General features: G+C 51.5%; 1 protein-coding gene and 1 pseudogene across 1 annotated transcript; both read left to right on the top strand.

Moving 5' to 3' along the window:
* The first annotated feature begins 251 nt into the window (after positions 1–251).
* Positions 252–1,000, top strand: LOC122010578 (zinc finger protein GIS3-like). The gene has a single exon (XM_042567101.1). It carries the CDS (start codon positions 342–344, stop codon positions 840–842), a length of 501 nt encoding a protein of 166 aa, XP_042423035.1. The 5' UTR covers positions 252–341; the 3' UTR covers positions 843–1,000.
* A 2,109-nt stretch (positions 1,001–3,109) lies between these two features.
* Positions 3,110–3,262, top strand: LOC122039327 (annotated as a pseudogene).
* The last annotated feature ends 20,971 nt before the right edge of the window (positions 3,263–24,233 follow it).

Raw genomic sequence — 24,233 nt, 5'->3', positions numbered from 1 at the left:
TGAACTCCAATATTGAGCTGAGTACTCTGCTTTATTTTGTGCCTTCCAATTAAACTCCTTGTATCTCTCTCAGTTAGACACATAAGTACATGCGTGCCCAGGGCCTGCATGCCTTGTCATCCTCGTATTCCATTTCCTTTCCATGGCTGTATCCACCATTATTTTCTCTTAGATATTCTCCTAATCATGCATACGATACTGTACTTTCCCTGCCTAATTAATCAGAGACTTTCGCCATATAAACAGGTGCTCTGTCTCAGCCCCCTGCGCTGCGACCTTCCAGCACGTCCGCTTCTTCCTTGCTTTATTTCTTTCCTCCAATCAAAATTCGAAGTTACTGTATGGCGAGGGTAGTTGAGTGCCGCGCCAAGGCGTCTCCGAGCAGTGCCTCCGGCCTCAGGCTCTTCGGGTTCCACGTTTCCGACAATAATGCGGCGGCAGGTGACGCGGGAGGCGGTGGGAGGAGGTTCGAGTGCCAGTACTGCTGCCGGGAGTTTGCGAACTCGCAGGCGCTGGGCGGCCATCAAAACGCCCACAAGAAGGAGCGCCAGCAGCTGCGTCGCCGGACCCTGCTCCACCGTCCCCCGCCCACGCTGGGAAACCTGGCACTCTGTCCCCGGAGCGATCCCTTGGCCGCTGCAAATTGGGTCGTCGGATACGCACCGCCGCCGTACTACAATTGCATGGGAGCGCCGGCGTTCCGTGGTGGGCGCGCGCCTCTCATCCGGTGGTGCATAGACGAGGACCATACGGTCGCCCGTGGTGCGGTGGTGGGAGAGGATAGCGCGCAGGACATCATGGGGTTGGATCTCCAACTTAGTCTCGCTCCGGCAGGTTCCTGAGCCTTCATCGCCGCCGGAGTGATTAATATTGAGATAATTAATATAAGTTAACAATAGCGTGTGATTTTGTTAATCATTTAGTTGTGTAAATTGTTTATCTTTTCTCCCTTGATTATGGTATCCAAAATTCTCCTCTCGAGAGAGAAGGGTGTATGACTTATTGACTTGATCCCACTCCCCTTACACCTCGTAAATCAGGGAAGCAAGTGATTCCTGAGATGGCGGTTAGAAGTTCGATCACACTTTTATAAATTCTAAAATTAAATTATGGTAATATCTTTTTATTATACTCAAAATAATTTTAAAATTTATTAGTAATTTTTTCTTATTATTTTATATAAAAATATGTACTCTCATAATTTTTTTTAATCTCATATTTTATGATTGATAACACCGTGAGAGGAGAAGCTTCTATAAATACCTTGAGCGACGACATTAGAAAACATTTCTCGAGTTTTTTGTTAAAATCAAGTATGATATTAAATTAATTTTTATGAGAGAGAGTCTATTACCGTACCTTACTGTTGGGATCTCCAGCGTTGCTCTTACGTTGCATTATTGCATAGCCCTAGCACACTGATCCTGTCTGGAAACTGAGTCAGACGGACCGTCGAACGAGGTGGATGAAATGTTGACCGAGTTGCGATGTCCCGAAGGGGGGGTATGTTGAGATGGCTTCTTTGTTGACCAAGTCTTCAGAAGTTTTCTGGTCAACACTACCTGCAGCCAGTGACCGGGTTGCCCTCAGTCCCTGGTATCCCGAGGCTCGAGGCAGATCCAACGAATATATGAGTAATAGGCTAATAATATAATAATGAAATAAATGAGGGGCGAGTACGGAAAACGTATCCTGGCCCAGGGGGTGCCCTCGGATGGAACGCTGGTCGAGTTGTCGTGGCTCGAAAGTGTAAATAGATAAGTCGGATGAAGAGTTGGATCTGATGAAGCGAAGCCGGACGCATCACGAAGCTGGATGCGACGACACGAAACCAGATGCGACCTCGGCACGCAGGTCGGGCTAAAACATCAGCACACAAGCCGAGGTAAGACATCGGTACACAGACCAGGATAGGACACTAGCATATAGATCAGTATAGGATATCGGCAAGTAGGCCGGGATACAAAACGACATGAAGACCGGGACATAAAACATCACACAAGTCCGGTTAGAACATAATAACAACGAGGGCTCGGGGCTCGATCGATATCGGAGGCATACGACACTGCGGGTCGAGCGCCAGAGAATCGAACCGACGGATCTGAGGTGCCGGCAGCGGGGCCTACTATTGAGGAGTGCTAGATGAACATCGGACCGAGGCAATGGGTCGGGCAAGGCGATGGGTAAGCTGTCGCTGGAAGGTGACCACTAAAGTGCTAACAAATTTAGGAAGTGGCAACCATCGGAGAAACAAGGGAGGTGGCCCGTGCGATGGTGGCGTGCACCCATGCGACTAGCAAAGGCGACGAGAGAGGAGGTAAATCGGCAGTGTCTGTGTGGAAAGGGAGGCGGCTACTGCTTGCCTCGCTGGTACTGTGCGAGAATGGGGGAGAGGAGGCGACGACCACTGGCGTTGCCGATGGTATGCACTAATGGGAGATGAAACAGCAGCATCGGAGGAGGATGAGAGGTGGTTGCGGCATCGCAAGCGGAAGCGGCAGCAGCGTCTGAGATGAGGGTCGCGTGGGTGAGGAGAAGGGACAGCCAGAGGAAGAAAAGGAGAGAAGCAGCTACAGCCGGCGTCGTCATCGGCAAGGAACATGAGAGGGAGGAAATGGTGACCAGAAGCACCTGCCCGTCGTAGGAGTGGGAGAGTAGAAGAGAAGGGGGGTGGCTCGTCGATGACGAGGGAGACGGTCCTGACAAAGGTGGCATCCCCTCTCCTCTGGTGGCGGCGAAGAATTTCCACGAAGAAGGAAAAAAATCTCAACCCCCCTCTTAAGCCCTAAACAGTATAATGGCCAAATTATCCTTCCTTTCTCTCTAATTCCTTCCTCTGCCCCCTCAACCATATCCACATCACACACCCTTATCAAGTTCAATTTATAGGCATAGAGTACTAATTTATGTATATTCATCTGGACCTTTTAATCACTAATTTTGGTGAAACTCAAAATAAAATTAAGTTAATGTTATTTTTTCATACTCAAATAATTTTAAGACTTATAAGTATTTTTTTTAATTATTTTTATATAAAAATATGTACTGTCATTGTTTTCTTTAGTCTCATGTCTTAAAATTGACAACATCACGAGCGAAAAAGTAAAATATACATTTCTCGGCCTTTTGGATAAGATTAAATGCAATATATATTCTTATCAGTTTAATATCTGATATAAAAAATTAAATTAATTTTTTATTAGGAAGAGTTCGTTACAGTAGATTGCTGTAGGGCTTTTTAAGCAACTCATGTGCACGATAGTTATTATACATGAAACTACATCCATTCCACAATCAATAGACTGATAGATGAAGTTTTTATTCCAAAAAATGTGAAACTGTCATATTAGTGGTCTTTCTAGAGTCTGTCCCACAAATATGAAAGGAGGTAAATGTAAGTACATAGTTGAAAGTACATGACCGGGACGCTAACCCTAGGTAATGATACTTTGAAGTTCGAACTCTAGAGTTCTCGACTATGAAATCATACGCCTCAGTTGTGCTATGTCCTAGGGACGATGAAGTTTTTATTCCAAGATATGATGGATTGTTATTATCCCAATAAACGATAATTAACTTTGGGATTGCCATTGATCCTGTCCGAGCGCTGAGTCGACGGACGCTGGGGACGTGGCACGCTCCGCTATCTTCGAATGGTGGTGTAGCTCTCCGACGATCCTGCAAAGAAGCCGAGCCGGGTGGGGTTCCCCGGCGATGACCTTCCGACGCTCAAGTCAGGTAACGAACAAGGCAGAGTAACGTGGCTACAGTAAATCGTTGCCCATACCTTCGTCGACGTCTAGGGTCTTTATATAGGACCCCGGAGAAGCGCGGGCACGTTTCCCGTCACGTGCACGCTTCCCCAAACATACCTTAACAAGCCTGTGTCAGAAAAGTGCTTCTGGCGCCATTCCGCAATCGTCCGAGCATATCCCGAATGCGACGGTGGAAGCTTACACCGTACGATTCTGTGTACGGCTCGGTCGCCAACTCTGCTGCTTGTCGGCGGCAGGCGTCTCGAGGATGACGTTACCCCGTATCCTCTGTCCTCTTGCGCTCCTTGTCTGTTCCAGGGCCGAGCGGATAGGCTGCTCGGCAAGCATCTCACTCCTGCACCGATCATATGCTCGGCTAAGACTGCTCCTGCCTGTGTTGCCTTGCGCACCGGCTGAACGGTGACCCCGCTCGACCCTTGAACCTTTTTATCGTGAGCATCGGAAACCCGAACCCTAGTCAGGTTGTACTCCATTCGGTTCGGAGAACTCCAGGCCGGTAGGCCAGTCTTCGGGTTGCTTCGTCCGATCGGCCAGTCTTCGGGTTGACTATCTTGACCTTTGACCTCCACGTGTCGTTGACCCTTTGCCGACGAGGATCCCCCGTCCTTATCACCGGATCACATGTCTCCCCTTCAAGTCTAGTCGAAGGAGGCGCCGAGTCTGACTGACTGAACTATGAATTTGGTCGAGCGACCTTCACTTCGCCACTTCCGAAAGTGTATTTCCGATCGGCTCTAGGAGGTCCCCTAGGCCGATCGGCAAGTTGATGGCCATGCCTTGTAGTTTTGATCTCCTTTCGTTGTTTGTTACGCTACTGTTCTGGGGGCGGTCGGCGTTGTCGGGTCTCCTCGGAATTCGTGCCAATCCTCATTAAGCTGCCCACGCGCGGGTAATGGCGCTCATTAAATGTCGTCCAATCGTTGATAGCCACTTGGCATATCCGCCGTCATCGTACGGCGAGGGCGTAAACTTCGATGGGACATACGTCGGTTCAAATCTGACGGTCCGATGTCCTCGCTTCTTTCGATGACTTGGATCGGACGACTGTTGTGAACCGAGACCGGGGTTTAAGAGGCGCCGTCACTGAACCTCCTTCTATCACCTTTGCCTTTGCGTTTTTGGCGACTTCTTCCTCGACCATCCTCCCAGTGTCCGCTTGCCTTGGTGCTCCGACAAACTCTCGGCCTTCTCCCTCGCATTTTGCTCCCAGTAAGCCCCTTCCTATCTCTGCGTTCTTCCGCTTTCTTCTTTTTTGGTGACCTTTGCACTTGTTCACTGTAGTTTCAGCCTTCTCCTTCAACCCTTTCATTTTTCTTTCCTCAGCTTTTCCTTTCCTGCTATTGTCCCGGCGATGGCTAGCACTTCGCATCCTTCTGGTCCTTCCCCTAGCCTATGGTACATGACCATGGTCAGCCGCTTCGACGAAACTGACGTCGGACGTTTCCTTAATGAATTTGAATTGCCTTCCGACCATAGACTATGATCCTGTCCGAATCAGGAGTCAAGGGACGCTGGGCACGTGGCGTTTCCTGCGGAATCCTCGAATGCTCCGGTGAACCTGCAACAAAACCGGGCCGGGAGGGGTGTCCCGGCGACGGCCCTCCGACGCTCAAGTCAGGCGAGGAATAACAAAAAGGTGGTTCCCAAATCAAGATTTTTCATACCTCCGGTGAAGAAATGGAGGCCTTATATAGACCTTTGGAGGAGACCCGAATGCCCCGGTCAAATCAACAACATGCCTTTGACCATGCTCAAGTATGGGTCTGTCAGAAGGGCCATGCACAAATATGGATCTATCAGGAAGATGTTCATGAGACCATACTGCTACTGTACCGACCATTTCACGATGTGACGGCGAGATCCTCCATCGTGCGATTTTGTGTACGGCCTAATCATCAGACATGCTCCTGCTAACATCCTAGATCCAGGGCCGAGCGGATGAGCCGCTCGGCTACCTTTTACCCTCGCCCATATTTCTGCCGAGCGAACTCCCGCTCGGCCCTTATGCTTCTGCCGAGCGGACTACCGCTCGGCCCTTCGATCTCCCAGCCTTGACGTCGGAAACCCAAGCCCTTGGATGGGTTAACTCTAGCTCCGCTCGGACCTACCCCAGCTGCTCGGCTCGCTTAGTTAGCCTACCCTGGGTCTACTGCCGGATCACTTGCCTTCCCTTCAAGTCTAGTCGAAGGAGGCAGTAAGTCCGACTGACTGGACTGCGTGTCCGAGCGGGTAGTCGTCGCCTATAATATTCTTTGAGCCGTTCGGTCCTTACATCAGGTTAGGCCGTTCGGCTATTCAATTGGGATGCCTTGTCGTTCCAGATAAATGTTTATTCGCCTGCATTTCCCGAAAATCGCGCAAAATCTTTCTCATTAAATCACAGCATGCGCGGTATGACGCGCATTAATTGCACTCGGTGACAGAGCGCCACGTGTCGATCCTGGTGTGGCGGCGACGTCACTTACGAGGGGATGCGCCCGTTTGAAATGGACGGCCCGATGGCGTCCTTGTTTCTCGTGCCCTGGATCGGACGGTGGAGGCTGACCTGCCTCTGCAGTATAAAGTCTTCCTCTCCTTCCTTCGCCGCACGCTTGTTTGCGTGTTGCCTTCTGTTCCATTCCATTGCTGCGGCCTCCGGTGATCTAGTGTCTGGGTTTAGGCGGCGATCCCCTCATCGGTGATTCTTCCGACCTCTTTCCTTCCCCGTGAGTCCTCTGCCTTCACTTATTAGGTTTTTCCTGCTCCTTTCGCCCCTTTCCTTCCCCTTTCTTCAATTTCTCGCCATTCTTCCGCTTTTCTGAGATGGCAAGCTCCTCCGCACCCGCTGGTAGCGCTCTGGGCCCTTGGTACTTGACCATGGAGAGCCGATTCGATGAGGAGCATGCCCGGCGCCTCATCCGGACATATGAGCTTCCTGATGACCACGAAATAATCCTAGCCGACGCGACCGATCGGCCACATGACCCGCCGACCGGCTCTATTTGTCTCTTTTTAGACCAATTCCAGGGCGGCCTCAGATTTCCCACTCATTCTTTTATTTTGGAAGTTTGCAACTACTTCCGCATCCCGCTCGGCCAGCTTGTGCCGAATTCCTTTAGGTTGCTGAGCGGGATGGTCGTCCTCTTTAAGTTGCACAGCATTCCTCTCGACCCTAAGATATTCCATTTCTTCTTCTACCCCAAACAATCAGAACCGGGCACTTTTATCTTCCAAAGCAGAATAGGCCAAGTTTTTTGATATACATGCAACTCCGCTAAGGAAGGAGTTCTTCTTTACATTCGACTCGATGGCAATGAGATATGAACTAAATGGATGGACTTCTAAGTTTGCACCAGGAGGGATGGTGGAACAACCTGCCTTCACTGGTTATCTTGCAGTGACAAAATTGACCATTATCTCCAAAGGGTCTTGTACATTTTGGGTTGTCTCCGTTCAGACAATCTCCCATCCGCATGGGTAAGGATTCTTCATTCCTTCGCTTTTTTGTCTAGCGATTTTAATTTTTTCCCTACATTTGAAGTCATGTGGCTCTAAGGCTCTTGCTCATTTGGCTAAGTCCAATGAGATTGGCGGCCACCAAAGGAGCTCGCGGCGGGTCTTATCCTAACCGCCCGTAGATACGGAGGGAGGGCCTGATCCGCCCACAAGCAGGCTGCCTCTTGGATCTGCGGTTGGGAAATCGATCCTGTTCCTCGGCTCCCGCCGAGGTTGGGCGTTCCGCATGTCGAGGATCCCCATTGGAGATGCGGCGGAAGCGTCGAAGAGACCTGAACCTTCCGCGACCCAGGAGGAGGGACTCGCGCCGATCGGCGTGACTTTGCCCGGCCATGCGCCATCACGGATCGGGACCATGGCGTCGCCATGCCTGACCTTCAGTTCTCCTCCCGGGACTCGTCGTCGCTGCGGCGGTTCGGAAACTTCCACTATAGGGGTCTTGGGCGAGCCGCCCGGTGCAGGCGGCGTCCGCCATCCAACCATCAAGACCACCTCCGTTCCCGCCGGAGGAGTATTCTATCCGCCCGTCGGTGGTCGAGCCCCTGTTCACGAAATAACCGCCAGGTCCGCTCGCTAAGCTCTTCGGGCGAGATGGTGACTGATGGCCTTAGCGACTGGCGATAATAATGCGGCGAGTAAACCCATCTTCATTCCGTGTCATGCTATTGTTTGATTCTGATATTATTATTTCCCTTACTTGGGTGAACAAATTGCCACTAGCCGTCGGTGGCCGAGTTAGAGGGCCCTTGAAAAACTTCAAGTGTCGGAGGTTCCACGGCCGGCGGGAGACGCATCTCGGTAGAGCGGAAAAAAGTGGGCGGCTAATGAGGTGGCAGGAGCTAGGAAGCAAGGCGCGACAAAGAGGTGACGTAGTAGCCGGAAGAGGCGGCGATCGCCGATGGACAAAATGAAAGTGGAGGTCCGTGCTAGGTCAACAATCCAAGGATGGAGGCCCGGTGAGCGCCGAGCAGGAGGCCCGTTCGGTAGAGGCACAAAGGTGAAGCAAACTTGAAGGCCCTCCAAGATTCTTTAACTGGCTCCCGGGCGGTCCTCAAAAAATATAAGGAGGAAGAACCGAGTCGCCTGGCTGCAGCGCGCCAAGAATACCTTCAGTCAGAGAGGTTCGGCGTAAAGTTTGGGGGCCACATCTCTTCTACTTTCGCCGAGGCGGTTAAGGTCACCGTGGCGTATCTGAAGAAGAGCGGCCACCTTCCTGAAGGCATGCATATTCCCGCCTCCGACCTGACGGCCCTGCTTGATGATATCCCCGATGCTTTCTTTAATTTCGAGGACCCGGAGTGATGTGCGTCATTTAAGCACTCTTTGTATTTCATCCGCTGGGCGGATGTTAAATTTTTGTAATTGCCGCTCGGCGCAACGGCCTTTGTTAAAATTGTTTACCCTTCATTGCCTTTGTATTCTTGGTGCTCGTTCGTAGAGTCAGTTAAGCTCTATTCGTTTAAATCGCTTAGAGGATTCACACTGCTTGTATTCAGCAAATGCCAAGTGTTGGCAAACTGAAAACCGGTCGGTGAGGCTCTCGATGTCTAACGACAGTTTGTCGGTCTCGAGACTACACTCCCGACGGCACGGGGTCTTCCCATCGAGCGTTTGGCTCGGTCCACATCCTCCCGGCCGAACAGCTCGGGGGTCTTCGGCATCGAGCCCGTGGCTCGGACATAATCCTCCGATCGGCTCGGGGTCTTGACATCGAGCAGGGCTCGGACATAATCCTCCCCCGATCGGCTCGGGGTCTTGGCATCGAGCCGGTGGCTGGACATAATCCTCCGGCGAACGGCTCGAGGCGCCGGTGATAACGCGACCTCGAGCGGGAGAGAATATATGATATCTTTGTCCGTGCGGTCCGGCCGGGAGGTTTATAGTCGGTCCGGCTGCGTCCGACTCTTGGTCGGTCGCCGCGGTTTATAGTCGGATCCGGTGCGTCCGACTCTTGGTCGGTCGCCGGCGGTTTATAGTCGCCGATCATTGCGTCCGACTCTTGGTCGGTCGCCGGTTATAGTCGCCCGGTCCGTGCGTTCGACTCTTGGTTTGCCGCGCGTTTATAGTCGCTGGTCATTGCGTCCGACTCTTGGTCGATCGCCCGTGGTTTATAATGTGGATCATTGGCGTCGACTCTTGGTCGGTGCGTGATTTATAGTCTGGGTCATTGCGTCCGGACTCTTGGTTCGGTCGCCCGTGGTTTATAGTCGCCGATCCGACTCTCGATTTTTAAGACGGTGCTCGTCGGTCTTCAAGTGATACCATATACCCGGCCGAGCCCGTAGCAGCTCCGGGCTTGCATATAATCCTCCCGAGGTAGTCTCGGCTATAATGTACCTGCCGAGCGGCTCGGGCATTCGCTCCTAGGCAATAACCTCCCTCTATCACCTGAACAGTGAGGGTTTTAGTTTCCCATCTGCCATAATAGTATGCAGCCCGGCCGAGCGGCCTGGGGTCTACAAGGCAACGATGCTTATGTTCTATACGCAGCCCGGCCGAGCGGCCGGGGGTCTTCTAAGCGACGATGCTTATGTTCTATCTGGCCCGAGGGCGGCCCGGGGTCTTCTAGTCTTGATGATCCGGTCTTATTTACGCTCCTCGGTTTTTCATTTCGCATTTTCAATAATCACCGAAAAATGTACACGTAGTGGTTTCTGATGATACCCCTTTCTGGTAAGGTGGAGGTGGTTCGCTCCAGCCTATCTAGTTGTCGACGCCCTCATCTTCCGGATAATACTGGCGCCCGGCGGAGCTTTCGATGATTTTGAAAGGACGCCCATGGAGCCTCGACTTCTGGGCGTCGTAGGCCAAGCAGCCTTTCCGGACAAGATCGCCGACTTGGAATGCTCACAGGGAATGACGCGTCGGTTGTAGTTTTGTTTCATCCATGACGATATGCCATCGCGAACCGACGCCTTGGCCTTTCCTCTTCGACCAAATCTAGCTCCATGTTTCTCCGCTCGGCGTTGCCCTCATCGTAGCATTGTATCCGGCGGATTCAACGCCGACTTCAACCGGGATGACGGCCTCACATATACCAAATGGAGCGGTGTGACTCCGCGTCCCTTCTTTCGTCGTCAGGATGGCCTGAGCGCTCGGCACTTCATCCGCCAACTTCCTCCCAAATGATCGAGAGCCTTGCTTAAGGATTTCCGGTTGGCGACTTGACTTGACCTGCATTGCGAGGATAGGCCACGGATGTGAAATGTTGCTCGCCGTAGCTATTGCACCAATCTTCTAACATTTTATTTTTCACGTCCACCCTTGGTAGTCGACACATACTAGTAAAATTTCCTGGATATGCCATGGCAATGGAATATCCATTCATCGAGCGACATGAGATGGTTGATGCCTTCATCTCCTCTGAGTCGGTGGGAATTGTGATACCGGCGAGTGAATCTTGTCGGCGGCGTCTGTAAGGTTGGCCAAAAGTACTGCCAGGAGGATCTTCTTGCTAACGAGGGATGGCCAACATGATCCTTGGTGTACTTCACGAGATATGCGGAATCTTAATCACATTTCAACAAAGGCGCGAAAGCTTTCTTATGCGATTGATCTCCAGTGAGTGTAAACGGCCCTCCTCACGAGTTGGGCTTCATCCGATCGGCAGTGTTTTCCCGGAGGAACTCTATGATGGATGTCCTCCAGTCGTCTCATGAGAGCCCTCCATCCGATCGACGTGCGCCACCAGCTGCGTTTTTTCAATCGGTCATTGAATGGCGATCGGCGTTATTGAGCTCGCAAGTTTGGCTAATTCGCCGGCCGCTGGTTCTCCGTTCGGGAATCTTCGAATAAGCACTTCTCGAAAAGTAGCAGGTTTTCAAAGGCTTGACGTGAAACTTAAGCGAAACGCTATTGATTTCAAAGGTGCCGAGAAAAGTTGTTGAGCGCCAACTGTGAATCGAATAGAGGATCACCCGCCGGCACCCACATGCCGTCTTTGTAATCCGGCTATAATGGCCTCGTACTCGCTTCATTGTTGGTGGCCTTGTAGTCCAGCTGATAGGTGCATCTTTTCTTCTTGCGGTGAGATGAGCAATATCCAATCCCTTGCCGAGTGGAAGACCCATCCACATATATCCTCCATGAGCTTCATTACCGCCTCTGCCTCGGTCACAAAATCGAAGGATTGGGCTTTAATCGCCGGGCGAGGCAGTCTTGGATATCAAATTAAACTCTGTTGTCCACTTGATAAGTCGTCCGGACCACGGATTCAAGGACTCTTAAGTGGACTGTTCGTCCACAATGATTGTGTGGGCTAAAATGCGTCGGGCGGCTAGAACGAGCAAAGCCAACTTCTCGAGTCGGTGTAGCGAAGTTCGACATCTTTCAAAATATGGCTCGGAAAATACAAGGGCTCTTCATCGGCCTCACAAGTCACAAGCCTCTGACATGCTCGATTGATGATGAGATACATATCCTGATGATTCCCTCGGCTTCGCAAGTATAAGGGAATTTAGGTATCTTCAACTCTTCAAATGCTAGTCACCTCCTCATCCCTGGAACTTTAGCTTTCGCAGGATCTTGAAGAAGGCGAGGCTCGATCGGAGGTTCTAGAGATGAATCTGGATAAAGCAATTATCCGGCCGGTCAACCTTGCACTTCTCTTGTATTTCTTGGGGGCGCTTTCACCTTGTTTGGATTTGCTTCGATTCCTTCGGTCACTATATACCCCAAGAAACGCCCTCCTTTAGCTCCAACATTTTTTGGGATTTAGCTTGACTCCATATTTAGTTTGGAAGGTTTCTTCCATATCTTTGAAAAGATCGGTAGCTCGGACGGTTGATAAGGATGTCTCACATAAACTTCTAGATTCAGCGTCTGCTCCTTGAACACCTTGTTCACAAGAAAATAAGATTGCAAAGACAAATACAATTGGCACGACTTTACAACAATTAAGCTTACTTTTCTTGATCTTTTCTTGCTTTAAATTATCTCTTGGTGGTAGGACATGTAGCAGCATTTGTCTCGCAAACCCTCAAAAATTGGTTACTCAAAATGTCCATGAGAACCCCTTTTCTAGGGTTCCTTTCGTGTTGGAAAATGTCTTTCAATTGATTGGTCTTACCCTCAATTGATTACCATGTCAGATCGACTATTCAAAACTAGAACAACTCTTTTTCGTCTGACCAATTGATTGGTGAGTCATATATATTAATATGAAGATTTATATTTTATTTTTAGCAAAAAGCTTCGAGGTGAATTTCCTCCTTTTCAAATTAAATATTGAAAATAATAATTTTCATATATTTAGATATTTGAAATTTTGTTTCTGATCTTTAAAAAAATATATACGATACACCCGCGACGCCGTAATATCTCGCCGCAAAATTCAGTTCCCAATCGGCTCACCAGGAATGGACCGATGAATCATTGACGAATCGGACCAAATCTCTGGCCCACTCGAGTTTAGCAGGGAATAAATGCAATGATCCTTCTCTCTTCGACCCAAATCTTTTCAGATAATTATATTTGATTTTTTTAATTAATTATTTATTTGATTCTCCCTTTGTCAGAAATAAAATATTTTTTTCTTAATTATTTCCACCTCCAAACGGCAAGAAATTTTAATTGACTGAGTTGAAAATGGAATTTATTACCTGTGAAATGTTGCTCAATGCCGTAGCTATTGCACCAATCTTCTAACATTTTCCCCGTGAACCGCCGCCCGTTGTTAGACACTAGTCGGCGGGGGATGCCGAACCGACAAATGATGTGTCGCCAGATGAATTTTTTCACCATTTGTTCAGTAATCTTTGTGAGCGGCTCGGCCTCCACCCACTTGGAGAAGTAATCACCGCCACTAGTAAAATTTCTGCCTTGGCCGCCATCGAATGGACTCACAATATCCATTCCCACCGATCGAACGGACATGAGATGGTTGATGCCTTCATCTCCTCTCACGGGCTTGGGAGAAGTTGATACCTGCATGAAAGGCGTGTAGATACGTCCGACTGCTGTCCGCTTGTAAGGCTGTGCACCCGGCCAAGAGGATCTTCAGCTAACGAGCGCCCGCCCGATGACCGCACATGATCCTTGGTGTACTTCCAAGGATGTATCAGCTCCTCCGAGCTCACACATTTCAACAAAGGGCGCGAGAGCTTTCTTGTATAGCTGATCTCCGATGAGTGAAACCGCCTCCTCCCCGGAAGTCATTTCATCCCGACGGCAGTGTTTTTCCCGAGCGGAGGAACTCTATGATGGATGTCCTCCAACCGTCTGAAATGAGAGCCCTCCATCCGATCGACGGCGCCACCAGCAGCTTTTTCAACTGAATGGCGATCGCATTATTGAGCTCGCAAGTTTGGCTAATTCATCGCCGGTTCTCCGCTCGGGAATCTTCAATAAGCACTTCAAAGTAGCCTTGAGTTTTCAAACAGAGCTTAAGCCGAACGCTATTGATTTCAAAGGTGCGAAAGTTGTTGAGCGCCAACCGTGAATCGGAATAGAGATCACCCGACCGCACCCACATGCCGTACGCCTGTAATCCCGCTATAATGGCCTCGCATCGCTTCATTGTTGGTGGCCTCAGAGTCCAGTCGATAGGTGCATCTTTTCTTCTTGCGGTGAGATGAGCAATATCCCAATCCCACTTCCGAGCCGAGTGGAAGACCCATCCACATATATCCTCCATAGAGCTTCCACCGCCTCGACTTCGGTCACAAAATCACCAAGGATTGGGCTTTAATCACGGGCGGGGCTGGTAATGGATATCAAATTCGCTTAACTCGATAAGTCGTCCGGACGCTTCGATTCAACAGACTCTTCCGAGTGGACTGTTGGTCCTGACAATGATTGTGTGGGCTAAGAAATACGGCCGGCGCCGAGCGGCTAGAATCAGAGCAAAGGCCAACTTCTCGAGTCCGGTGTAGCGGTTCAGCATCTTTCAAAATATGGCTCAGAAAATACACCTACCGCTTCTTCATCGCCGCCTCACAAGTGCCGAGATACAGATGCTCATTGATGATGATACATATACATGATTCCCACGATCGGGCCAAGTATAGCAGGAATTTAGGTATGTCTTCAACTCTTCAAATGCTCTGGTCACACCTCATCCCATCGAACTTTGTAGCTGCAGATCTTGAAGAAGGCAGCTGACTGAGGTTCTAGAGATGAATCGATAAAGCAATTATCCGACCGTCAACCTTGCACTTCTCTTGTATTTCGGGGCTGATGTCTTGCGTGGCTTTCACCTTGTTGATTTGCTTCGATTCCCCGCCGGTCACTATATACCCCAAGAAACGCCTTCCTTTAGCTCCGAACATGCATTTTGGCTTGACTCCATATTTGCGCAGTGTTTGGAAGGTTTCTTCCATATCTTTGAAAAGATCAGCCGTTCGGATTTGATAAGGATGTCGCCCACATAAACTTCTAGATTCCGCCTGATCTCTCCTTGAACACCTTGTTCATCGCGCTGATAAGGGCCCCAGATTCTTAATCCGAACGCATCACGCTGTAGCAATATGTGTCATTCGTTATAAAGCTTACTTTTCTTGATCTTCCCAAGAAAGCACTGATGATACCCTTGGTAGGCATCACATGCAATTAATTCGCAACAACCGAGAGTCCACTCAATGATCTATCCGGCGGAGGATAAAATCCTTGGGCATGCTTTGTCTCAGTCCTCGAAGTCGATGCAGACCTCCACTTGCCGCCCCTTGGAGACCAAGACTACGTTGGCCACCTGAACCGACTCGCGACATGTGGTCCCTAGAAGTTTTTCTACTCGCCCGGATACGGTATTCGCCTCCGTCAAGTCCCTTTTTCTCTGCTTCATCGCCGAGTCCCCGGCCGACATGCACCATGCAAGATCGTGCTGCGAAATGTCGGCAACTCATGTGTCGACTGTGACAAAGACATCATGATTTTGCTGGAGGCATTGGATCAGCCCTCCTTCGCTTTTCCCGTGCAGCCGATGAAAGTGGTGGCTTCCGATCGGCTCGGATGGATCTGAACTCCTCCTTTCATCATAAATTAAAGCAGGGGGTTTCTCGTTATGGCGTGCACCTCAATTCGGGGGACCTTCCGAGCGGAAGAAGCTTCTGCTCGGATCATCTCTATATAGCAACGCCGAGTTGCTAGTTGATCTCCCCGCACTTCTCCAACTTTGTCCTCCACGGGAACTTTATCTTCCGGTGGAAGGTTGAGACAACCGCCGGAATTCGCCGAGCGCCGGCCGTCCCGTAATGACATTGTATGAGAGAGTCGACCACCACGAAGTTTATTGTCCTGGTCCTCCGAGCTGGTTCTTCTCCTGAGATGGATGGCCAAATTAATCTGTCCGACCTACCGAACTTCATTGCTGAAACCCGTAGAGCGGGGTTATCATGGCTCGGTCGATCAATTTGCAACCGATCGAACGCCTTCTGAATATGATGTTGACCGAGCTCCTCGTGTCAACAAATATGCGTGAATGGTGTAATTTGCTATTACCGCTTTAATGAGCAACGGTCACGGGGTACTTCTACACTTCTAAACCCTGCCCGAAGTGATTTCTGGTCCGCGCCTGGCTGGCACCAAATCACGCTGGATCTCGCACCGGACGCCCGCCTTTCTTGCTCTGGTGAGTCTCCTCCGCGGCGCCAAAGAATAACGCTTGATTTCGCCCGGAAATATTGCTCCTGCTTCCTCCCGAGTGGATGGTCGGACTGCCCAGACCCGACGATTCTCTTTGTCTCCGGTGATCGGCCGATCCAAGGCCCGTGATGTTGCCTCCATGCGCCCGCGCCGGCTTCCCGAGCCTCCTCGCCTCCGCCGGGAGACCGCTCACCTCCGGAACTGGATTAGTCACGAAGGAAGACTCCTACTCGTGTTGTGCGATTCGACCGGTGGAAGGAGCGACATAGGAGTCCACCTCTTCTTGCTTGCCGAAAGGCATCCACTTTCGTACATGCGATCCGGTGGGAGATCAATTGTCACCCTTGGTCCTCCTAGGTGGTTCACGAGCGGAGTGCCGCCCGCCGGCATGAATAAGTGCACGCCTTGAGCTTTTTTTCCGAGGCGCTTTCCACGCTTATGTCGCAAGTAGTCTGCGTATGTGCGATCAGTCTCGGGCGGCTTATGAGCGATCCAAGAAGTCCCCATCAACAAGGCCTTGTGTGAAGGCGTTCATCGCTTCCCATGTGTTGTTGGGATGTCCATCGCCACTTGGTGAATCACCGATGTAAGTCAAGCGATCTTTGGCTCTTGTTTGATGGCGAACAAGTCGACGCTTGTTTTCCGATAACGCCGACACCGGCGAAGTGGTGGAGGAAGGCCTAAGTCCTCAAGCTTGTGATGGATCCGTCCTGATCAACACCGATCCCGAGAGCGTGGTAAGGAAGACTCTGCACTTCACTCCATCGCTGTATTGGTGGAGCGTTATCAAACTTACCCAAATGATCATCCGGTCCGTTGTTCCATTATACTCGCGATCGTAGGGGGCACGAGTGCTTGGGCAAAGGATCTCAGAATGGCTTCCTAAGGCGTTGGTCCGCCGGGAGATGAGTCCGTCCGGGCTTTTTTTCTCATCCCGCCTTGGCATTTCGTCTGAGGAAGAGCCTCTATCTCTTCGAGCTGGTGCTGCTTCAGGGGTGCGAAATAGGGCCCGATGGAATGCGATGGTGGCTTGAGGTGCTTCCGCTCGGCCACCAGACGCAGATGTCGCTTGTTGTTCCGCTCGCTCGGCGGATGCTTTTTGTTTTTGCTCCACGAGTTTGGCGGCCCTTATCTCGACCAGAGCGCCGAGTTCCTCCCTTGAAAGCGCCACCGCAGGCCGCCGCCCGCTCGCCCATTGTTTCCGACGGAAGGTGAGCTGCTCCCACAGACGGCGCCAATTTGATCCCGTCCGAGCGATGCTGGGCACGTGGCGTTTCCTGCGGAATCCTCGAATGCTCCGGTGAACCTGCAACAAAACCGGGCCGGGAGGGGTGTCCCGGCGACGGCCCTCCGACGCTCAAGTCAGGCGAGGAATAACAAAAAGGTGGTTCCCAAATCAAGATTTTTCATACCTCCGGTGAAGAAATGGAGGCCTTATATAGACCTTTGGAGGAGACCCGAATGCCCCGGTCAAATCAACAACATGCCTTTGACCATGCTCAAGTATGGGTCTGTCAGAAGGGCCATGCCCAAATATGGATCTATCAGGAAGATGTTCATGAGACCATACTGCTACTGTACCGACCATTTCACGATGTGACGGCGAGATCCTCCATCGTGCGATTTTGTGTACGGCCTAATCATCAGACATGCTCCTGCTAACATCCTAGATCCAGGGCCGAGCGGATGAGCCGCTCGGCTACCTTTTACCCTCGCCCATATTTCTGCCGAGCGAACTCCCGCTCGGCCCTTATGCTTCTGCCGAGCGGACTACCGCTCGGCCCTTCGATCTCCCAGTCTTGACGTCGGAAACCCAAGCCCTTGGATGGGTTAACTCTAGCTCCGCTCGGACCTACCCCAGCTGCTCGGCTCGCTTAGTTAGCCTACCCTGGGTCTACTGCCGGATCAGACTAGTTTTAGCCACCTTTTCCAATCGGCCCCATAACCCGCCGACCGACACTGTTTGCTTCTTCCGCGATCAATTTGTGGCCGGTCTGCACTTCCCTCTACACTCCTTTATCCAGGAAGTTTGCAATTATTTCCGCATCCCGCTCGGCCAACTTGTCCCTAACTCTTTTAGGCTGCTGTGCGGCGTAGTAATCCTCTTTAAGCTGCACGGTATTCCCTTAACCCTCAGAATGCTGTGCGGCGTAGTAATCCTCTTTAAGCTGCACGGTATTCCCTTAACCCTCAGAATTTTCCATTACTTTTACTACCCAAAACAGTCCGAGTGGGGTCCTCGTCTTCTTCGATAAGATGCCGACCTCGAACAAGCACTGGAAGGAAAATTATTTTTTCCTTCGTTTTCCCGAGCTGCCTTCCTTTCGTACCAAGTGGCAAACCACCGTGCCGGACCCGCCTAACCTCGGCAAGTACAAGAACCAGCCGGAGTATCTTCATGCGGCTAATCTACTGGCCGGCCAGAGGTTCAATATCGACAAACTACTTCACGAGGGGGTGTTGTATGTATTTGGCTTGAGCCCGATCCGCACAAAGCTCCCGAGCAGCTTGGGTAAGTACTTTCCTTGTCCTTTTTCCTTTTGGTCTAACTGATTTATTCTTCTGTTATGCAGCTGACATCATGTGGCGTGCCAAGGTTGCCGAACGGCTGAAGTTGAAAGCCACCGAGATTGAGGCGGTGACATCCAAGGAGATGGCCGATCTAGGCATCACGCCGGTCGGCTCGCACGAGGGCGAAAGTGAAGAGGCTCCAACTGAGGCTCGAGAGTCTGCCGCTCAGGGTACCGCCACTGGAGCGACCAGGGATGCTATTTCTTCGGCCGGTCAGCAACCCGCATCAGAGGACACGGAGCGATCAGCCGACGATTCCCTATTGATAACTCACAAACGTCGCCGGACCGCCATTGCGCCCGTTGAGCCGGTGCTTGGGCCAGTCGACGCCCTCCCAGAAGCAATCGACCCGCTGCCTGCCGCGCACGAGACCATTTCTTCTGATCGGACCCCCTCCCAGCTTGACCAGCCAACACCCTCGACTGGAGCACCACCCGTTAGCTCCGTGCCTCGGGTCCGCCTTCGGCTCAAGCGCTCGGACATTACTTCTGCACCAGTCGGCGAGTCTTCCAGCCGAGCCGTTTCTACCCAAGCCGATCCGAGCGGCCGCCTCCGCCTCCCATCGAGGAGTTCCCCACGGCAGATCACCGCCGCCTCGAGCACCGTGTCACCATCCGGGTCCGCCGCACGGAAGATGCGAGGGCTCGCTCTCGATGACTCTGGCCACCGCGATGCCCACGCAAGAAGCCACCGGGTATGTTTTTAACGCGCTATCATGATGACTTTATCGTTATCGACGTTATCCATCCAAATGCAGATTGGGTGGAGAATATCAGTGCAGAATCGTCTCGAGTCGAGATGGAGAGGAGTCAAGAAGCCAAATTTTGAGCTAGAGTTATCGTACAAGAGCCAAGTCGAAGTGGCAAAATGGAAAACTACTAGCAATGAGCACAAGAGCAACTAGAAACCAGGGTGGCCGGACTTGAAAACCAAGTCAAGTCCCATGACCACCAGATCACTGTGGCCACCAACAGAAAAAACAGGGTCGTTGCTGATCTGGATGCGATGAAGGTGGAGGTTCGAGTGCTGAATTGACCGACTTGCTAGTCGCTGAGAAAGAGAGTCGATCGACCACTGAAGTTAAATCACAAGCTGATTTGAAAGATCTTCAGGAATCTCTTGATTCATCCCGCGCGGCGTTGAAGGAATATCAGGGCGGAGAGTCCGACCGCTTAGAAGTGATGAGACGGAACTATCTCCGATCGGACAAGTTCGGTAACAAGTTAAGCGATCGGCTCGTCTTGTCCTTCGAGGAGGCTATCCGGGCGACCATTGCATACTTGAAGGCCAAGGGCCATCTCCCAGAGGATACCTCCATCCCCCGAGATATGGCCGGCCTGCTGGAATTCGTTCCGGAGTCCATCTTCGAGCCCCTGGAGTGAGGAGAGTTTGTGGGTTTCTTGGTGTTTTTTGTAACTCTTCCGACCAGCTCTAAGGGTCAGGCTTTTAATGGATATATCATGTCCTGTTATTTAACTTTTTTAACTTTGTCAATACTTGTGTCCTCCGATCAGAGCGCGAGCTACAATCGTTATGTCTCCTCCCTTTCTTTTCGTTAATCGTTTCTCGTGTTTATAACTAAGCCGCTCGTATGGACCCCCTCACTTCTTATACTGGAATTTTCGTTAAATGGTCACGAAGTACCTTTGGTAACTGGGCCGCGCGGCTGCTCGGCTCACATGCCGACCCCCAGAGTACCTTCTCGTCGATGTATTCGTACGGAAGTACATTATCACTATTTTATCGCAGAGTCGGGCCCCATATGACTTGTCGCGTCTACACCAGAGAGTCTTCCGACCGGGGGATTTATAGTCGCCGGTCCGACTCTAGAGTTTAACGTCGCCGCTCGACAGTCTTCAAGCCGGGGGTTTATAGTCATCGGTCCGACTCTAGAGTTTAACTTCGCCGCTCGACGGTCTTCAAGCCGGGTGATTATAGTCGCCGGTTCGACCCTAGGGTTTAACGTCGCCACTCGACGGTCTTCAAGCCGGGGGGTTTATAGTCGCCGGTCCGACTCTAGAGTTTAACGTCGCTGCTCGACGGTCTTCAAGCCGGGGGGTTTATAGTCGCCGATCCGACTCTAGAGTTTAACGTCGCCGCTCGACGGTCTTCAAGCCGGGGGGTTTATAGTCGCCGGTCCGACTCTAGAGTTTAACGTCGCGGGGTTTATAGTCGCCGATCCGACTCTAGAGTTTAACGTCGCCGCTCGACGGTCTTCAAGCCGGGGGGTTTATAGTCGCCGGTCCAACTCTAGAGTTTAACGTCGCCGCTCGACGGTCTTCAAGCCGGGGGGGTTTATAGTCGCCGGTCCGACTCTAGAGTTTAACGTCGCTGCTCGATGGTCTTCCATGGTGAGCTCATAGCTCGAATAATATATTTCCGCCCGAACGGCTCGGGGTCTTCGCCATCGAGCTTTGGGCTCGGATAATATACTCCCGGCTGAGCGACTCGGGGTCTTCGCCACGGCATCACGCTGCTACCCGCTTGGTGCGTCAACATCATGCCCTTGTTCTTATAGCTTTCATTCCTGCAACCAAGTAATACATCCGAACAGAATATTTCAAAGTATATTACATCAGCGCACCTTTCATCCAGCCCGATAGAGCTGGAGGTGGTTTGCGCTCCACGGCCTCTCTAGCTTTCGTCCATCCTCATCTTCCAAGTAATAAGCTCCCGATCGGAGCTTCTCGATGACTTTGAACGGTCCTGCCCAGGGAGCCTCCAACTTGCCCACGTCCCCGACCGGCTTGACTTTCTTCCACACCAAGTCGTCCACTTGGAATGTTCGAGGAACCACGTGACGGTTGTAGTTCTGCTTCATTCTCTGCCTGTAGGTCATTAGCCGGACGGATGCTTTTGCTCGCTCCTCGTCGATCAAGTCCAATTCCAGCTGCCTCCGCTCGGCGTTATCCTCATCGTAGTTCTGGATCCGGGCGGACTCTACGACGACTTCGACTGGGATGACCGCCTCCCCTCCATATACCAGGTGGAATGGGGTGACTCCCGTTCCCTCCTTAGGGGTCGTGCGGATGGCCCATAAGACTCCCGACAACTCGTCCACCCAGTTTCCTCCCATGTGGTTGAGCCGAGCCCGAAGAATTCGGAGTATCTCCCGGTTGGCTACTTCGGCTTGACCATTGCTTTGGGGATACGCCACGGACGTGAAATGCTACTCGATGCCATATCCCTTGCACCATTTTTCGAGTTGATTCCCGACGAACTGCCGCCTATTGTCTGACACGAGCCAACGTGGAATGCCGAACCGACAGATAATGTTTTGCCAGATGAATTTTTTGACCATGTGCTCGGTTATCTTGGCCAATGGCTCAGCCTCCACCCACTTGGAGAAGTAATCTACCGCCACCAAAAGAAATTTCCTTTGTCCGGTCGCCATAGGGAATGGTCCTACGATGTCCATGCCCCACTGGTCGAACGGGCAAGACACTGTGGACGCTTTCATTTCTTCCGTCGGCCTATGTGAGAGGTTGTGATACTTCTGACAGAAAAGACACGTTGCGACGGTCTGAGCGGCGTCCGCGTGTAGTGTTGGCTAGAAGTATCCGGCGAGCAGGATCTTCCTAGCCAAAGACCAGCCGCCCGGATGGCCTCCGCATGACCCTTGATGTACCTCCTGGAGAATGTATTCGGCGTCTTCCGAGTTGACGCACTTCAGCAGAGGTCAGGAGAATGCCTTTTTGTAAAGTTGCTCCCCGATGAGCGTGAACCGGGCGGCTCTCCTTCTTAATAGCTGAGCTTCGTCCCGATCGGAGGGCGTGGCACCCGAGCGCAGAAACTCCGCGATGGTTGCTCTCCAATCGTTCGGGAATGTGAGGTCGTCCATTCGATCCACGTGTGCTACCAAACATATTTGCTCGACTGGTGGCTGGATGATGACTGGCGATATTGAGCTTGCGAGTTTAGCTAACTCATCTGCCGCATGGTTCTCCGTTCGGGGTATCTTCTGGACTACTACCTCGGTGAAGCCGGCCTTGAGTTTTTCAAAGGCCTCCGCGTACAATCTGAGTCTGACATTGTTTATTTCAAAAGCGCCCATGAGTTGCTGAGCGACAAGCTGTGAATCCGAGTGGATCACGACCCGGCTGGCTCCAACATGCCGCGCGACTTGCAATCCGGTTATGAGAGCTTCGTATTCTGCCTCATTATTTGTTGCCCGATAGTCCAGCCGGACGGATAGATGCATCCGCTCTCCCTGAGGCGAAAGTAGTACTATCCCCATTTCACTCCCGAGCCGAGTGGACGATCCATCCACATATATTTTCCATGTAGCATCGGGCTCGGGCTTCTGTACCTCTGTCACGAAATCCGCCAAGGATTGTGCTTTGATCGCCGAGCGGGGTTGGTATTGGATATCAAACTCGCTTAACTCCGTCGTCCACTTAATAAGCCGTCCGGATGCTTCGGGGTTCAGGAGTACCCTTGCTAGCGGGTTGTTTGTCATCACAATAATTATGTGCGCCAGAAAGTAAGGGCGCAACCTCCGAGCTGCCAGAACCAAGGCGAAAGCCAACTTCTCGAGACCGGTATAGCGAGACTCAGCATCCTTTAAGATATGGCTTAAAAAATACACTGGCTGCTCCTCGCCGCTCGGGCTCACTAATGCTGAGCCCACAGCATGCTCCGTTGATGATAAATAAATGCGAAGCGGCTCACCTACGGCTGGTTTTGCCAGCACGGGTAAAGAATTCAGGTAAGTCTTTAATTCCTCGAACGCCCGATCACACTCCTCGTCCCATTGAAACTTGGTGGCTTTACGGAGTATCTTGAAAAACGGAAAGCTCCGGTCGGCGGTCTTAGAGATGAACCTTGACAGCGCCGTTATCCGACCGGTGAGACGTTGCACTTCTCGGAGGTTTCTGGGAGGCGGCATGTCCTGCAGCGCCTTTATCTTGCTGGGGTTCGCCTCTATGCCCCGCTCAGTCACAATGTAACCCAAGAAGCGCCCGCCCCTTGCTCCGAACAGGCACTTCTGTGGGTTAAGTTTGACGTCATACCTCCTTAATGTTTGGAAGGTCTCCTCCATGTTCGCGTAGAGGTCGACCGTCCGGAAGGACTTGATAAGTATGTCGTCCACGAACACTTCCAAATTGCGTCTGATCTGCTCTCTGAAGACCTTGTTCATCAAACGCTGGTAGGTGGCTCTCGTGTTCTTCAATCCGAACGGCATTACATTGTAGCAATAAGTGTCATCCGCCGTGACGAAGCTGTCCTTCTCTTGGTCTTCTCGGGCGAGCGGCACTTGATGGTAGCCTTGGTATGCATCCAACATGCATATTAGCTCGTACCCGGCCGTGGAGTCCACCAGCTGATCGATCCGGAGAAGAGGATAGATGTCCTTCGGGCACGCCTTGTTCAAGTCCCGGAAGTTGATGCAGACTCTCCACTTGTTGCCCGGCTTGGAGACCAGGACCACGTTTGCAAGCCAACTCGGGAATTGTACTTCCCTTATGTGGCTGGCCTCCAGAAGCTTCTCTATCTCCGCCCGGATGATTACGTTTTGCTCCGTGCTGAAGTCCCTCTTCCTTTGCTTCACCGGGCGAGCATCTGGCCGGACATGAAGTTCATGCTGCGCTACGCTTGGCGAGACCCCAGGCAGCTCATGGGTCGACCAGGCGAAGACGTCGTAGTTCCGCTGGAGGCATTTGATCACCTTTTCCTTCTGCCTCTCCTCCAGATCGGATGCTATGAAGGTGATGGCCTCCGGTCGGGATAGGTCAATTTGCACCTCCTTTTTTTTCTTCATAAACTAAAGAAGGTGGCTTTTCAGTAATAGCATGTACCTCGACACGCGGC

Source organism: Zingiber officinale, chromosome 1A, assembly GCF_018446385.1.
Source record: "Zingiber officinale cultivar Zhangliang chromosome 1A, Zo_v1.1, whole genome shotgun sequence".
Taxonomy (NCBI): domain Eukaryota; kingdom Viridiplantae; phylum Streptophyta; class Magnoliopsida; order Zingiberales; family Zingiberaceae; genus Zingiber; species Zingiber officinale.
This window is presented reverse-complemented; position numbering and strand designations above follow the sequence as displayed.

Coding starts and splice junctions, on each gene's coding strand:
- LOC122010578 (XM_042567101.1), top strand. CDS start 342: ATGGCGAGGGTAGTTGAGTGCCGCGCCAAGGCGTCTCCGAGCAGTGCC.